General features: G+C 41.4%; 1 protein-coding gene across 3 annotated transcripts in view; it reads left to right on the top strand.

The window, feature by feature from the left end:
- Positions 1-8,561, top strand: part of VAV3 (vav guanine nucleotide exchange factor 3) — a 356,611-nt gene extending 348,050 nt beyond the window's left edge. For all 3 annotated transcript variants that reach the window (XM_088022339.1, XM_088022340.1, XM_028101955.2), the window contains 2 exons: positions 5,607-5,758; positions 6,414-8,561. In XM_088022339.1, coding sequence (XP_087878465.1) covers positions 5,607-5,758; positions 6,414-6,455 — 194 coding nt within the window. In that variant the 3' untranslated portion in view covers positions 6,456-8,561. The remainder of the gene's footprint in view (positions 1-5,606; positions 5,759-6,413) is intronic.
- Positions 8,562-14,917: the final 6,356 nt, after the last annotated feature.

Genomic DNA, 14,917 nt, shown 5'->3' on the forward strand with positions numbered 1-14,917 from the left:
CCTGCTCTCCAGAATCAACAACTAATTGGAGCTATGCAGTAATTAAACAGCAGAGCCAGGGAGTGCCATGATGTAAGTGCCTCAGATGGCTAGAAAGAACAAGGAAGGAACGGGACAAGTGTTGTGTGGCTTGGTCAGAGAAGACTCGTGGAAAGGGCCTGAGCAGAGCTTTGGAGACAAGGAGGTTAAGGTTAGCAGGGGCAAGGTGAAGGAGCAACCTTCTAGAGTGAGCAAAAGTTTTGAGTTGAAACCAAAGCTGAGGGCCTTGGCGGGTATTCCCACCAGGTGGTCTGGGTGAAAAGAATTTATGTGACAAAATGATGGGAAAATTTGGTTAGAAAGGCAGGAAACAGTCAGACTATGAATTGCCATGGAATTCAGGGCAAGAGTTTGGATTTCATAATCTGGGAAAAGGAATGACAAATCTCTGTTTATTGTAGCTGGGAGGCAGTATTTAGAATAGAATGGAAAGAAAGTTCAAAGCAAGAATACCAAAAGGAGGCAGTTGTCTTAGTTTAGAAATGGCATAAGTACCTGGGTTGGGATGCTGGAGCTGAGAATTCAGTGAAGGAATAACTTCATTTTTCAGAGGAAGAAGAGAGTGAATAAAAAGCATACTGACTTTGCAAGCGTAGTTTGCCAGAATTCGAAAGTCACTGAAAAGACGAAAATGTGGAAGTTTGAGCTAGATCACAAGGAGGAAGATGATGACTTTGGTTTCAGGCAGGTCACATCAGAGATAATGGTGGTCCTTCATGGCAGTGTCATGAAAACATCTGAAATTACAGACTGGGATTTAGGTGAGGACGCGGGGCATATCCCAGAATCTGTTCCATTCATTGTGGGGGAAAAAAATTAGTCTCAGGTGAAGCCAGCAGAGGAGTCAAGGTTTAACCATGGGGGAATAGCTAAGATTATAATATTTTAGATAAGGTTGAAGAAGATTCTAATTGTAGCTACTAGACATGAATGCCACTGTGTATAAAGCTTTTAGGGTTAGGTAAGAGAGAGGGTAGCACACTGATATCATGTATCTGAAACAGATTCATGTCCACTGTGTACAGTGAGGCATTATCCATATTACTTCAGGAATGTTAGATATTTTAAAATTAGAGACAGGTTATCTGATCTAATATCTACCAATTGAGATTATTTAAATTGCATTTAATTGTGTTTTCACTGATTTCTTATTTCTTCCTTCTGGAGCTAACTTATCTCTTGTTATATTTCAGACTGCTGACTTACATTACCTTCATTAGAAATTTTGAAGAAATACAGTCTTCTTTTATTGCTTTATGGATAAAATAGTACCAGAGAGATAATCAAGGATGGACACTTAGAAAGCAGCTAAAGGAGAGAATTCTAATACTTGCCAGAAGTAATGTGTAGAATGGGGGGTTCACAAATGGGGTAGGAATCTTGGCACCAGATTTTCTGCCAATAATACAGTTAGATATGAGCCATTTTTCTCATTGGAGATAGCATCCCTTCCTCTCTCTAATAGTGGGTATAACAGGATCTGAAGGAAATTTAAACCAGTTATGTTGCATGGCCATAAGGGAATTGAGCAGATTGTAAAATTAATTGTAATGGCATGTACCACTGAATTTTAAAATTTAAAAAATGTGTGGAAGATGCAATGGATTAGAAAAGAAACTTGATTATCAATGAGGATATGTCTCAGGGTAGATTAAAAGTAAATATGTAAGGCCATTCATGAGGAAAGTGTCATGAATGCATCAGTGCATATATGAAGGATCCGTAGCCCATGGTTCCAAGAGCAACTGAATCGCATCCAATTTCCATGGCCAGTCTACTTGGATAGTACCTGAGTATCCCCTTCATGAGCTACTGCCGTTCATAAGTATCACAGAACCCCTTCCTGACAAGAGTATTACCTTCAGGAGAATTCTTTGGCTCTCAGATCCATCAGTGGCCTGAAAGAGACAATATATTGCAAGATTATATGGACTCATTCCAGTTTGTTTAACCCACTTTCACCTCATCCTTGGTCCTAGAAACTTTTTGTCACAGTTTAGATTAGGTCCCGGTACAAGTAACGGAAATCCAAAAATCATTGGCTTAAACAGGCTAGACCTCTATTTCTCTTTATAATAAAATCCTGGAAGTGGTCAGTCCATGGCTTGGGGAAGGTCATCTCTTCATTAAATCTTCAGTAACTCAGCTTCCCTCAAGCTTATGAGCCACCGTCCTTAATGTGAGGCCTTTCTTCTCATGGACCCAAATGGTAGCTTTCACATTCCACACAGCAGGAGAGAATAAAGAACCAAAAAAGAAAGGTGAATGCATGTGCCAGCTGCCTTGCCAGGAAAAGTCCCACAAGCTGCCTCACAATACCCTTGCTTATATCCCGGTGGCAGGAACTCAGTCATAAGCTGCGTAGACCTGCAAGAAGACAGAGAAATGAAGTGTGCCTTTTGGGCAAACACAGCCTGACCAAATAACCTATTACAGGGATGAAGGGGGGAATAAATATTGGAAGAAAATGTATAACCATGCCTTTCTTTTCCTTTACAATGGCACCATGGCATTGACAGGTGGAGTTTGATAACTGCCTAGGGAGGGATCTGATGCACAGCAGTCCAGCAGTTAAGGGCCTGGACCCTGAAATCCTCCTGCCTGGCTTTGAATCCAGGTCATTCTAAGATATCAAGGGGAAACAGTACCAGTACCTTCCTCTTTGAATTGTTGGGATGATTAAATTAAATGCTGAATATAAAACATAGAACGTGGCATTTAACACTTCAGGACCACTTGATAACCTTTTGCTTTTATTATTTAAAAGTAAAGTGAAAAGTTTCTGAGGGTAGGGTTTTTACATATAACTTTTCCATACATTCCTAAAATTGGGAGATGTATTTACTTTTCCAGATATAAGATTTGGAACGATTTACATTTTTTGTGTGTGTGGAAATAAGCTAGCATGTGCATGCTTGATTGAGGGTTGGGGTGGTGCCTAACAAACCATATGAGTGACTTCCCTATAGGCTCTGCATGTTTCGTTGACACTACTCTATAGGCTCTTGCCTCTTTATATCAGTTTTGTTGTGAAGCATATTTTCCATTAAGAATTTACAGGCTCCCCCTTTCCACTGGTGTAACAAAGTGGGAATTGTGCATGGAGGTCATCCTCGGATGGAAGGGGTTCAAAGATGGCACCGTAGAGTGGGTGTGCTGTGTTCATCTGTAAAGGGATAGACGGCTCTAAATTTCAGAACTAATGTCGGTCAAAATCTAAAAATCTGGCTTGTCCTTTATTTAGAAATGGTGATAGGGGAGAAGTGGGTGAAAGCGAAGCTTGAGATTCCAACTTTGATGTGACCGTTTCCTTATGATGATAGACAACGAAATAGCTGTGTTGAGATATTTTTTTGCCATTACCTAAATGCTCTTTTGCTTCTCTCTTTTTCTTTCTTTCTCTAAGCCCCTTCTTTGTTCTGTGGGTTTTCTTTTGTAACTCCTCCAGACTACAGCTTTGTTCCCCCTTCTTCCACTCCTTTCTGGTCAGGTACTGCTTTATTGCTTTTTTATGTCTTTTCCACTTGCTTCTGTTTGCAAATAAAATATTTTGACTTCTGTGTATGGCTTCTCGTATAGATGCATCTCCCCACAAATAGTCCCTAGAGTCACATTCCCACTGTGTAGTTTCCTCTTCTCTGTCATAAAGTCATTGTTTGTCATGACATTTCATTCCTCTGGTCTTGTGTGTGTGCTCATGTTACGTATTTCTGTCAGACATTTTTGAATTTTATTTTATCTGTTGGGGGAGAGGTTGGGAAGGGTAGGGGGCTGAAAGTATAAAGTGGGGGATGAACCACTCTATTAAAATCATTAGTTTTCTTGAGGCTCAGAAATTTTAGTTGAGGAAAGCCAACATTTACATAGTCCCATTAAGAAAATAAACAGAACCAAGACCCCAACTTTGTGTCCAACTAGAAAAGTAAAGTTCGTGTTGCTTGGAAGGATGACTGTGCCCCTCAGTTTGTGTACAGGCATTCTGGTCTTAATTTCTGTCACAAGCCCGAGAATTTAATGGCTGTTTATGTGCCAGGTAGGGGAGTACATTATGGCTAGGTCAAGTATGTTTTCTTACAGATTTTTAAAAATTAACCTGTAAGTCCCAGTGGAATCATAACTTTTAGTACCAGAAAGACCTTAGACATCAGCTAACAGAGACCTTTCATTTTATAGGTGAGAGACGTGTGGCCTCGAGGGTTAAAGAGACTTATGCAAGGTCACACGGTTACTCTGATGATTGGTTTTTCCATCACAGGGGTGTTTTTATGTGCACTAACTCTGAGAGTAGTGCCCCAGTAATGGGACAGGTTTCAGTAAGAAAACTATTAAAGTGGTTTGTGTTCGAACAGTAAAGTAAAATGACCATATTTTTACTCCCTTTACAGTTCTGAAATCTACAGCATTGCTATTCGTTTATCTTATGGTAGACACCTGGAGACTCAAAGACTGTCACTGTAAAGCCCCAAGTAATAGGCTAGCGCTCCCTGTCCCCAAGTGGGCAGACTCTTTCAGGCTAACACCAGTTGTAAGCTCGGCTGCCTGGGCCCTAGGAACTGTTAAAAATACAGATGTATGGCATTTCCCATTTGTTTCTTTTTCTTATACTTCCGTTCCTCTGCCGTTTAAGGTTTATAAAGTCCCACCATGCCCAGGTGAGTGATTCTTAGAATCACTGCACATATAATTGAAAATACTTTATAACCCCAAGGAGCAACAGGTAGAGAAATTAGTATGAAATGTGTCACAAAACACTAGAGAAGAACAAACGTACAGCTTGAACTGAGTTTTTCTTTCAGGGTAGGGCGGGTTAGGACAGGGAGTAAGTTAGCTCTTCTCCTACCATAAAACCTGAATATAGAAAATGAACACACTGACCTCTTGTATTTGAGTGCATTCCTTCAGCAGAGTTTTCTACACTTGCAGTATTTGTTTGAAAGAAAGGACAAATTGATAGTGTTTATGTGTTCTTCCAGTGAAACCTCATTTCAGCTTCACATAATGAAATTCTATATAAAACAACAACTGAGTTTGTTCCCAAATAGTTTTAACCCCCCCAAAAAAGGCTGGTTGGGGGAGGAAGAGCCATTTAACTAGAAGCAATGACATGGATTCAAGAGGAGAATTTCAGAGCAAAACATTTGGTTGTTTTGAGTCTCAGTTGAAGAAATTATGAGGTAAAAATGTAAAGCTTTGACCTTAGAGGTTCTTGTTAGAAATGGATTATCATGCCATCAATAGGAAATTTATGCTAGTTATTTTAGATTCTATCTCCTTGGATAGTAATTTAGAGATTAACTTTTTTTTTTTTTAACCAAAACGAGTCCCTGCCTTGAGATTCTTGTGAAGAATGAAACAGAACAATGGTTCTTTAAGCATTATGAAGTGAACTTGACTACACCTGACTGAATTGAAACAGTTGTGCTGCTTTCAAGCTCCTCCACCATTATCACTAGTCTGTAGTGAAGTCATGGCTGTGCATTTTGATAGCATCTAGAACATTCATCTGAGCAGGCGCTGATGGTTGTTAAACCGCAGATCAGTTCTGACTCCCCATCATTTCTTTACAGTGCTAAGTCCAAAAGTGCTGGGCATTGCCATTGCTCGATATGACTTCTGTGCCAGAGACATGCGAGAGTTATCCTTGCTGAAAGGAGATGTGGTGAAGATTTACACAAAAATGAGTGCGAATGGCTGGTGGAGAGGAGAAGTAAACGGCAGGGTGAGTTGACCCTCTTGAGGTGCTCATGCAGCTGAATGAAGCGGACCGGGCGGTCGTTGGCACCCCCTGTGGGGGCTGGGGAGAAGCCTTCAGCCCACAGAGCCGGGGCTCTGGAGCGTGGTGGTGGTCCTCACTGAAAACAGGCATTCAAGAAAAATACAGGGAATGGATACGATCATGGCATAAATAAAGTTCACCTGGGCAAGTCTGAGGGCTTCCTCTTTGGAAAAGGATTGAGGAACATTTCAGTTCTTTTTAGTCCATAAGCCTCAGAGCATAAATTTTATGTGGAATACAGAATATTTATAAGAGCTGCTGATCTAAATTGGAAAGAATGGGACATAGCACCCTTGTCTTTGTATCCTGTTCTAGAGCAGAAACGGGAAGCGTTAAGTAGGAGAGCCCTTATTACACTTAATTTACATATTTGTTTGCTAGCAGATTAGAACACTGCGTAGGCTTATTTTATCCCTCTGTCGCTATCATTCATGCTCTCAGGCTTCTAGGGCAGTTAAATCAATCTTCCTTACCTACAGTGGCCATAAAATCCCAGCTTAATCGGGGTGTTGTAAAAACGAAATGCTCTGTTTGTAGAACCCTTTGAAATGCCAGATGCAAAGTCACGTTGCTATGTTGGTTGCTTTTTCTTTTTTAGGTGGGCTGGTTTCCATCCACGTACGTGGAAGAGGATGAATAAATTGCACCCCAGAGTTGCACCCTGCACCAGAAATCTCAGAGGAGGGATACACAGAAGCCCGCACATCATTGGGAATTAACTGAAGTGTTTAAAAAGCCACATTTCTGGCTCTTCAACCTCCTCCCTCCTCCCCCCCTCCTGTCTTAATGCTGGGATTTCTAAAGATGCTGGGTACTGACAGATTAATGGCTTGCCTTGAGCTGTGCAAGAAACAGCCTGCCAGTCTGTCATTGTCGGGGACCAGGGCAAAGCCCAAAGCTGCTTTTCCCAAAAGAGCCCTGCAAACACATTGGTTCGTGTTCCTTTTTACTCCATGCGGTCAGACACCATGAACGCCAGCTATTAGTAAATGTGGAACACATATTTACTTTCTTCTCACGTGCCATTCGCCAGAATTTTGGATGGTACGAAGAAGCAGAAGTTTCATTTTGTTGCTTTTCCCGGCATGAGGAAAAATTTGATATTTGCTCTTTGGGCAGCTTACGGGAAAGGTCCAGCACTGCTCGTGTCTTCAGTTGTCTCATAAGGTGACTCATTGCCTGGCAAACTCTTTAACACCCAGATGTGACTCATGATAAAATAGAAGAGGCAAATGCTCAGGTTTGCCTCATAAGTGACGTATCCCAGAGGGGTTTTAATTATTCATTTGATGTTCTGATTATATTTGTAAACTTCTTTATAAAAAAACATAAAAGCGAGTGTCTTCCTATTAAATTTTCACAACCTTCGTGATTTCGTAGGGTTATTTTGGAAATGTGTACTTGATGAAATAATCTGGGCTGGGTATGTTCTAGTTCCAAGTAACCTGGGTAAGGTGACGTTGTTTACAGAAATAGATCAAGGGCTATAATTGAGAGTAAGTCATTTTATAGAAGCAACTTCTATGAAAATAGGCCTTCCTGCCCGCCCCTCCCCCCCACCCCTGCAAAAAAAAAAAAAAAAAGACCTGGTACATATCTGCTGAATCTCACATTTTCCTGGAGTATTTACAAGCAGCACAAATAACTTTGCTGCGGATCTTGCAAGGGAAACACAGCTGGGTCCTTTATGCATTTCTGGGAGGGAAGAGTCCCTAAGGCTTTTCTGGTCTTATTTGCTGTGGGCTCCCACCTTCTCACTAGGACCTTCCCATCTGCAGGCCCTTTTGGGGTGTGTGCTAACTGACAGGAAGATCAGTTTTGCGGTGCATTTATTTGACCAAGCTTTTACTTTTTATGTGAGAAGTTTAAATATGTTCTTCCTGGGATATAGAGTCCTCAGTCAAGGCAGTCAAGTTAAGACACTAACTTGGCCCTTTCCTGATGAAATATTTTCCCCAGAGCAGAAGTCTTGTTCCAACATGATTCAGAGAGTGTTTCATGCTTGAAAACAACAAAGCAAAACATTAGAAGCATTAACTTACTAGAGCCAAACGGAACATTCGGTTCTGAAATTTTAGATCATCTCTGAAATATGAGGTAGGTGTGGCCTGCCCTCTCCCCAACCCACTTTAATGCCAGAACTTGATGTTCATTAGACACTTCCTCCTTCAGAGACCTTTGTGAGCTAGGACTTCTCAAAAGATAGATTCAGGACCTTTACCTCAGAATTATGTAAACTGTGATTGCGTTTTAGAAAAGTTATTGTTTGCTAAAACCAATTAAATTTTTGTATATGTGTAAATGATCACAAAAATGAATTTTATAAAATGTTCTTTCTGTACAGTCAAGTTGTACCCTTGAGACGCACTCTTGGAGTGGATTCTTTCCTATGAAGTCTTATCTGTGACTGTGTCTCGGGAATGTTTTGTCTGTTACTGTCAGCCAAATGTCTTTATGGAGAAAGTCACATCACACAAAATGAAACACTCCTGTGTACAGTACTGTAGCTTGTACTGTTTCTTTTATTGTTATTTTAGCCAATAGCCCCCCTCCTTTACAAGTGGTGTTTGGTCTTCTCGTTGCATTTCATCGACCTGGGGGTTTCCTAGCAGAGGACATTAGAGCTCCTTTTCATGACATTACCGATTACATCTTTGTGTTTAATACTTTGTATTGGAAATTTTAAATGCTGCAGATTTGTGTAGATTTCTAATACCAAAGACAGAAGTAAACGTTTCTTTCCATATGCTTTGTCTTGCCTGTATGCTGCCATTGTGTAATATGGTGAATTAGAGAGGTATTTCACTTTGTAATATTTTGTAAATATGTCAATACAATAGTTACTACTTGCATTAAATTGATTTCTTGAGAGTTGAAGAGTCTTTCCATGAACAATTCCACAATTCAAAATATACCAGCCTCATAATAAACATGGGAATAGAAGCCCTAATTTTGATTAGAGTTAGCTCGGGATTGCTGCCTCAGTTATGACCAGTGACCTGTAGGATATGCTCGGTGGTCTCATATAATATCCACTGACATGTTTACTATGTGTCGCACACTATTCTAAATGCTTTTTGTGGACTAACTTACAACAACTCCAGAAGGTAGAACCCTTCATTATCTCCATTTTTCCAGATGAAGAAACCAAGGCAGCACGACCCAGATCACACAGCTGGTAAGCATCGGGACTGGGGTTCTGACTTTGGCATTCTGGCTTCAGAGCCTGAAGAGCCACTACTACCCCATAGTACCACATTTTAGGAGGCAAAAGAGAGATGATAAATGTTTCTCTAAGATTACATAGTCGAGAACCTATTTGATGCAAAATAGCGGTTTAAACAATTGAAGATGAACACAATTCAGGAACATTTGCCTGTTCTTGCCTCGTAGAAGAAAACCTCAAACATATTTCCTAGAGCGACTGTGTCAGAGATTGAACTTTTTCTGTCTTGATTCAGATTTTGCACAGAAAATAATGAACTGCTAAAGCAGAAAGATCCAGAGGCAAGTTTCCTTTGGCAGAGCCAGCCTGAGGATTGTCCGCGGTAGGTAGGGGCAGGCTGACTCAGAAGAGGGCAGGAGCCTGTTCTCTCTAAGGGCCAGGAAAGCCTTGTTCCCCAGGAGTAGACAGGAGTAGCTTCTGCTTGGCGTCACCAGCACAACTGCGTTCAGAAATACAAAATCCCCCTATTTCCTTATGGTACAGTGGGTTATCCAGCCCTATTCCCTTCACTTGAAGAGCCTATGCCTTTGGTGTTTTTGTTTTATCCCTTCAGTTTGACTTTTAACATTCATGTGACTTTTAGACCTATCAAATCATCATCATCCTCACTGCCACTGAGGACTCCCTCTTTATTACTTAACATGGGAATATATGCTTTATAACATTCCCTTGTGCTTTGTCTTCCATCCAGTAATTGATATAAACTACGTAATGATATGGATACGTAATCTCTAGGTCCGACAGCCGTACAGAAGAGCAGTGAGAACTTGGCCCCAGACATCAGACGGCACATCTGGGTCCATATCCCATCAGGCCACACAAGGCCTCAGCCAATCATGATAACAATGACGCCTGTCTCAGAGGATGGTTGTGAGACTCAACTGAGGTCGTACCTATGCAGTGAAAGTGTGTCTGACATATCCTGAACCATTTTTGCCGTTATTATCATCACCCTTGTCAGATGGATTTGCTGGCAAATTTGGGTAGTTGCCATATTAATCTTTGAATTCCTTTAGCATAATTCAGCCTTATTTATTGGATTAAGGAGTGGAACTCTGCAGATCCTAAATTAGTCTCTCTAGGAAAGAAATTCAACCCTTTGATGTCACAGGAAGAGTGAGAGTCCTAGCATCCATCAGATCTGGGTTTAAACCTCAGCTGTGCTGTTGACTTCTCTGAAATCAATTTCTCTTCTATAATAAAGGGATAATTATGTGTCTGAGGGGCTCGTATGAAAGATAAACCATAACGTGAAAAAGATGCCCAGCAAAGAGCCTGGCACATGGTGAGTACTCAAGAAGTGTTGATCTCCTCCCCTTTATGAACTATAAAATACTCAGGAATCAAGTTATATATTTGCAGCTTTTATTCTGAGTACTAGAGTTAATGCTTTGTTTCTTAAACATGGTTTAATTTTGAGCATTCAAATTACAGATGGAATAAAAGGTGTGTGTTCAGGAAGATTAATATGCAAACCCACAAACAATCTCAGAAGATGATTTTAACATCTCCACATTATTTTCACTAGGAAAATGGAGTTTTCACCCAGCTCATTATCATTTAGACCCAGTCCATTAGTCACCTCATTTTTCATTGAAAATAGTTTTCTGGGATCAGGTGGACTCTAATTAGGAATGTTATGCCCTCATGTCTTGCAGACTTTGGAAGGCACCTTATTGCAAGTAACGGACACGTCCCAGAAAGAAGATAAAAAAGGGATCCTATCTCTAGTTAGATGCCATCAATTAGACAGGATTGGGGAAATAGTGATAGAAGACATACAAAAAATGTAAAGGATTCTAGACTCTGGCTCTGTCAGAAAGTTCCAGAGTTTCTAGGCACAATGCAACTAGGGTAACTCAGATATTGAGAGACTTCAGTGCAGAAATAGAATGTACACAAAAGTTTCCTTGTGCCCTGTGTTTGAATAGACACCGGGGTCCATGTTGAGTCCTGAGCTGGGGGAAGGTGAACTAAAGGATGGCCGATGTGTCCAACCCATCGTCTGCTGCCAGAGCCTTGTTCCCTTTCCCCGGCCAAGTGTGCCTGGGCAAAGCACACAAGATCTTCGTCTCTGAAAATAAAGAGGTTAACTGGTTGAATTCTGTTACTTCAATTTTAGCTCCATAGTTTTGTGAAATTCTGGTGGGTTTTTTCTTCATGTTTCAGAATAAAGAAATTCAAAGACTTCATCAAAATGTGCACGTTTTAAAATACACCAGCACTAACCACGCGAGTCAAATATCTGGTTGTATTGATGAGTAATTGCATAATTATTTCGTGGCTGTAAGTGGCATGAGGGCAGCTCCATTCATCTGCCTTATTCATGTTGGTGTCAGGGACTGTTGGGGAGTGGATTCTTGTGTGGGGGCTTGTGGGCACTAACTCAAGATTCTGCGGCAGAACCACTAAGCAGGCCTTGAACTTGGACTCTTAACAGTGGAGTTCCGTGTGGATGGTTACCACGAAACGTCAGAAACCACAGCCACTCGCAGGACCACTGGAGATTGGCCAGTTCTTGGCGGGTAACATGACACAACCTCTCTCAGAATTAATTGCTTGGGCACCTGTGCTCCTGGACATCACCCATAGCCACAGTACATTCGAGTTACTGCGGCACGCCCACAGGGGGCAGACATGCAAGTGAGCTACATGTAGTCTAGATTTGCCTCCTGCCAATAACAAACAGTAAACAGAAACCTCCCTGCACCTGTGATTCACAAGGTCTTTTCACAGACTCCAGGGCATCAGGTTTAGAGCAGTACCTGAAAGGCAGGTAGGCTGGCCTTGTTCTCTGTCCATCTCAGAGATGAGAAGACTGAGGCTTGGCAGAATGATCCAGCCTGCCCAAGGTCAGATCGATGGCAGCCTGCAGACTGAAACTCTTGGCAAAGTAAGGACTCAAACCCAGGTGTCCTGGCCCCAAGTCAAATAAACGATCTTTACTCTCCTCTGTGACACAGCGATGCGTGGGAGCTTCTGATTTTTCAAAATTATTTCTACAATTCCTGGGGCCTTTATCCTGGGAATCTTTCAGGGAGATGCTATCTGCACTGTGTGCAGCTGCTGAGATCCTAGGTCAGGTGGAAATGTGACTGGGTCACAACACTTGCACCTCTTGCTGTCAGCGTGTACTGATGTGATTGAAATGTGTCGATTTTTTTTTTTAAGATTTTATTTTGAAGCAATCTCTACACCCAATGCAGGGCTCGAACCCACAACCCCAAGATCAAGAGTTGCATGCTCTGTCAACTGAGCCAGCTAGGCGCCCCTCAACTGTGTCAATCTAATAATGACTCAAAAGTTTGATCAGAGAATGTTTTTGAGTTTTTTAGTGATTTGAATGATCTCTCCTCAGAAAGGGAAGGGTTTTTTTTCTTGTTGTTTTGCTTTGTTTTCAGTGATAATTTAAGATCTGTCATCTTTTCCCAATTGGATATTCTATTTTTATAGTCATATGTGTAGGCAGTATACTAGGTGTTTGGTATATGTGATCTAATTTATCTCATTTAACCCTTCTAGGAATTCATTAAATACTGGTATCATCCCATCTAAATCATGAAAACTCTAGTCTGAATGAGTCTTCTACGCAAGGGCTGGATATTAAGGCACTTTGGCCTGCTTTACTGTTGTATTTGACCTTTTTTGTCTAAGAATCAACAGGGACTAAGGGTTAAGGCCTCATGAGGCCTTAGAACCAGACTATCTGGATCTACCACTTACTAGCTGTATGACATTGGGCAAGTTGCTTACCCTGCTTGTTTCTCTATAGTTAAGAATGGGGTGACGATAGCACCTTATTTCAAAGGGTTTTTATGAGGGTAAATGAAATGATATGTAGAAACAAGAGAGTTTTAAATTTGCATCTGGGCCACCATTTTTAATTAAAATTTTAATGTAACAGATAAAAGTAAATGTTACAGATTTTAAAAGTTAACTCAGACATGAAAAACAAAATCTCTCTCGTATGTATATTGGCCTTTGGAAGAAGCATCTTGAGTAAATTTCTCACATTAATAATGCTTTAAGAATGAGGTGTTAGGAGCACAAATCGAACATGGTGCATGGTGTATTAGTTATCTACTGCTGTGTAACAAACTACTCCAACATGTAGCAGCCAAGGACAACAAACCTTTATTTTCCCCCGTTTTCTGTGGTTCAGGAATTGGAGTAGATTCACCGGGTATTTCTGGGTCAGGATCTCCCATGAGGGAGGCTTCGATCAAGGTGTCAGCTACAGTCATTTCATTGTTCCACTGGGGGAGAATCTGCTTCCAAGCTTGCTCATGGGGGCCTCTCCACACATGGCAGTTGGCCTCTCCCAGAATGAGCTGGCCAAGAACGAGAGACCGAGAGCACTCGAGATGAAAACTAGTCTTTTTATAACTTAATCTCAGAAGTGACAGCCCATCATGTATGTTCTACTTTGTTCTTTAGAAGTGAATTACTAAATCCAGCTCACACTCAAGGGGAGGGGATTGCACAAGGCATAAATACCAGGATGAAGAGATCATTGGGGGCCATCCTAGTGGCTGCTTACCACAGTAGGGTAAATTGAAAGATTATGTAAACTAAGTATGCAGTCTGTCTAAAGGGCCCAGGTTAGTTTGGAGAAAATTAGTTGACTAAAATTGAGTTCTTGGTAAAAAAACGATTTCCTGATGATTTCTTAAAAAATCACTATTTACTGTGTTTCAGGTTCTGCCAAGAATACAGGGGTGCATAAGAGAGTGAAATCTCCTTAGGGGAGTTCATTTTGTTTATCATTTCTTACTTAGGAAATGCCCTTCCTGAGGCTTAAAGTGTTGAGAGAGGGAAAGGGGCCTGGGGGGGAGGGGGCAGGAGAAGGTGGAGAAAGAGAGTTTTCAGACACATAAGAAGTAGGCTCAATATCACAGAAACAGAAAAATGGAAGCAGCAGCTACGTATGCCTTGGAAGAAGCTGTTGAAAAATTAAAATTATAAAATCCCTAGGAATCTGGCAAGCCATTAGTTCATTCATTCAACTAGTATGTATTGAGCTCCTTGGATATACTTCACCATTCTAGGCTTTGACAATACGGTAATGAACCTGACATAATTCTTACACCTGAGGAGTCGACTTACTGATGGTGACAAGCAATAAACAGGTACATAAAATTAGGTACTGATAAGGGTTACTGAGGAGGGGGAAAGGAAAATAAGTCATGAGAGTGTTATTCTATGGAGGGTGGTCAAGGAAATGATTTTTGAGCAAGAACCAAATTTAAGTAAGAGGGAAAAATATGTGACTGAGTGCTTGGTGGTGGGAGAATAGCAGCCAGGTGCAAGATGGTTGGAGAGAGTTACAAGGAAGGGAGTGACAGGAGATGGCGTCAGGGAAGGAGCTCGGGCAGGTCTTATGGTAAAGAGGGAGATGGAAGCCATTGGAAGGTTGGAAGCAGGGGCATGACGTGATCCCATTTCCATCTCAGAAAGTGAACACTCAATGCTATGGACTGAGGTAGAGCCTGTGAAGTCAACCCTGTTTGCCATTTTTCTCCAAGTAGCTCCCATATTAGCTTGCTCGGACTGTAACAGAGTACCACAAAGTCAGTGGCTTAAACAACAGAAATGTATTGTCTTCTAGTTCTGGAGGCCAGGAGTTGAAGATCAAGGTACCGGCAGGGCCAGCCTCCCTCAGAAGGCCCAAGGGAAGAATCTGTTCCTGGGTTCTCTCTGAGCTTCTGGTAGTTCCTTGGGTTGTGCCAGAGAATGCTAATCTTCCCCTATGTGTGTCCGAATTTCTCTTTTCTAGGTAAAGATACCAGTCATATTGGGTTAGGGCCCCACTCTTCTCCAATATGTCTTCATCTTAATGAGTTACATCTGCAACGCTCTCATTTCCATGTGAGGTC

The sequence above is a fragment of the Eumetopias jubatus genome, unplaced genomic scaffold (assembly GCF_037043125.1).
Source record: "Eumetopias jubatus isolate StellerSeaLion01/CBP00866 unplaced genomic scaffold, mEumJub1_p1.0 scaffold_4, whole genome shotgun sequence".
In the NCBI taxonomy this organism is placed as follows: domain Eukaryota; kingdom Metazoa; phylum Chordata; class Mammalia; order Carnivora; family Otariidae; genus Eumetopias; species Eumetopias jubatus.